The following is a 1,657-nucleotide window of genomic DNA, read 5'->3' as shown; positions in this document are numbered from 1 at the left end:
GGGGCGGGGGGCGTCCGAGCGGCCAGGGGCCTCGCAAGGCGGACAGAGCAGCCCCGGGTCTCACGCGAGCTGGGATCCAGCCCTGTGTGTCTCCTGCTGCCCTTGTTCCCGTGTGTGGTTCGTGTTTAGAAGGTCTGCCTGCCAGGTTTCAATAAATGTAGCAAAGTGAACGAACGCGGCTTGTCCCCCTCCCGGCAGATCAGTCCTGCTCTGGCAAAGGAGACCTGAGTGATGAAGACGACGAGAACGAGTTTTTTGATGCCCCTGAGATCATCACTGTGCCCGAGAACTTGGGCCACAAGTGAGTCCGGCTTGACTGCCCTCCCCTGGCCCAGCCATGAAAGGCAGGACGTGTTTCAGTGGGGATATCCTGGGTGTTGCCCAAGGCCTGGACTCTTTGCCCTAAGTACCTGGGAGAGCGTCTGTCTTTAGTGAGCAGCTTCTCCAGAGACGCTTATTCCTACGCACCCTTTTCTACCTGTCGTCTCTTGGCCACTCGTGAATAAGTTTGTGCAGTGTCCTTAGCGTTCTGCTCTGTGAAGACGTGGCGAGGACCACCGTCTAGTTCTGATCTTTATTCTCATCCCCGTTTCCCGCCCGTGTAGACGCACTGGCAGCAACATCAGCGGAGCCAGCAGTGACATCAGCCTCGATGAACAGGTACCTCACCTGGGGTGATGAGCAGGGGCGGAGTGAGTGTGTTCCCAGGGTGTGCTTGTAAAGCACGAAGAGGAACAGGAGACACTGACTTTTTGTTTTTTAGCGTGGGGGAAGGGAGGCCTAGAAATCCTGGGTTTTCTGTTCTCTGCGGGTCCCTGAATGTCTTTGTGTTTACGCTTAGTACAAGCACCAGCTGGAGGAGACCAAGAAGGAGAAGCGGACGCGGATACCTTACAAGCCGAACTACAGCCTAAACCTGTGGAGCATCATGAAGAACTGCATCGGCAAAGAGCTCTCCAAGATCCCCATGCCGGTGAGGGTCTCACACGCCGGGGCCCCTCAGGCCCGGGGGTGCTGCCGGGACGGCCCTGCCCTCCCGCACGGCCGCCTGCGGCGTGACCCGTGTTATCCGTACTATCATAGACCATCGCCTAGGACCAGGGGCCTCGATTTCGGCTAGGTTCCTGGTATGCTTCCAAATCAGCAAGAATCAGATGCGTTGTTCAGAAGCAGTGATTTATGAGCAGATTCCTAGGCCAGATGTGCTGGGGCCGTGCAGAGATAAATTCAGCATCGTTTCCGTTTTCACAAACCGTGTAGTTCAAGAGACAGGCGCGAAGACAGGTAGAGGACATCGCTTTCTGTGACCGTCTGGTGGGCAGTGCTGCACGCACAGAGGCTTGGGGAGCGCAAAGCAGGGCAGTTGATTCCAGGCAGGAAGCCCGGGCCCATCTCCGGGGGAGGATGTCCCTGCCTCCCATCAGGCCCACTTCCTGTCTGTCCAGAGTGCTTTAGAAGGGGATGGGTTTAGGATTGCAAACGTCCTGTCGCCGCTTCCCTGGGAATCCTTTGCTCGCTGCTCCCTGCTCTGAGTGGAGCCCAGCTCCCTCGGGCCTTGCCCTCCCCCCAGGGAAGTGCAGGCAGTGTGCCCACGGAGGGAGCCACCTCAGGTCTGCACCGGCTCCTCCGTTTGCCCCCCGCGGCATCTGCCCATGCT

At 58.2% G+C, this 1,657-nt stretch overlaps 1 protein-coding gene across 1 annotated transcript in view; it reads left to right on the top strand.

Moving 5' to 3' along the window:
- OSBP (oxysterol binding protein) overlaps positions 1 to 1,657 on the top strand; it is a 22,983-nt gene that overhangs the window by 8,417 nt on the left and 12,909 nt on the right. Inside the window, 3 exon segments of the mRNA XM_010843740.1 lie at positions 122 to 301; positions 606 to 660; positions 842 to 973. Coding sequence (XP_010842042.1) covers positions 122 to 301; positions 606 to 660; positions 842 to 973 — 367 coding nt within the window.

The sequence above is a fragment of the Bison bison genome, unplaced genomic scaffold, assembly GCF_000754665.1.
Source record: "Bison bison bison isolate TAMUID 2011002044 unplaced genomic scaffold, Bison_UMD1.0 scf7180017864185, whole genome shotgun sequence".
NCBI lineage: Eukaryota > Metazoa > Chordata > Mammalia > Artiodactyla > Bovidae > Bison > Bison bison.
This window is presented reverse-complemented; position numbering and strand designations above follow the sequence as displayed.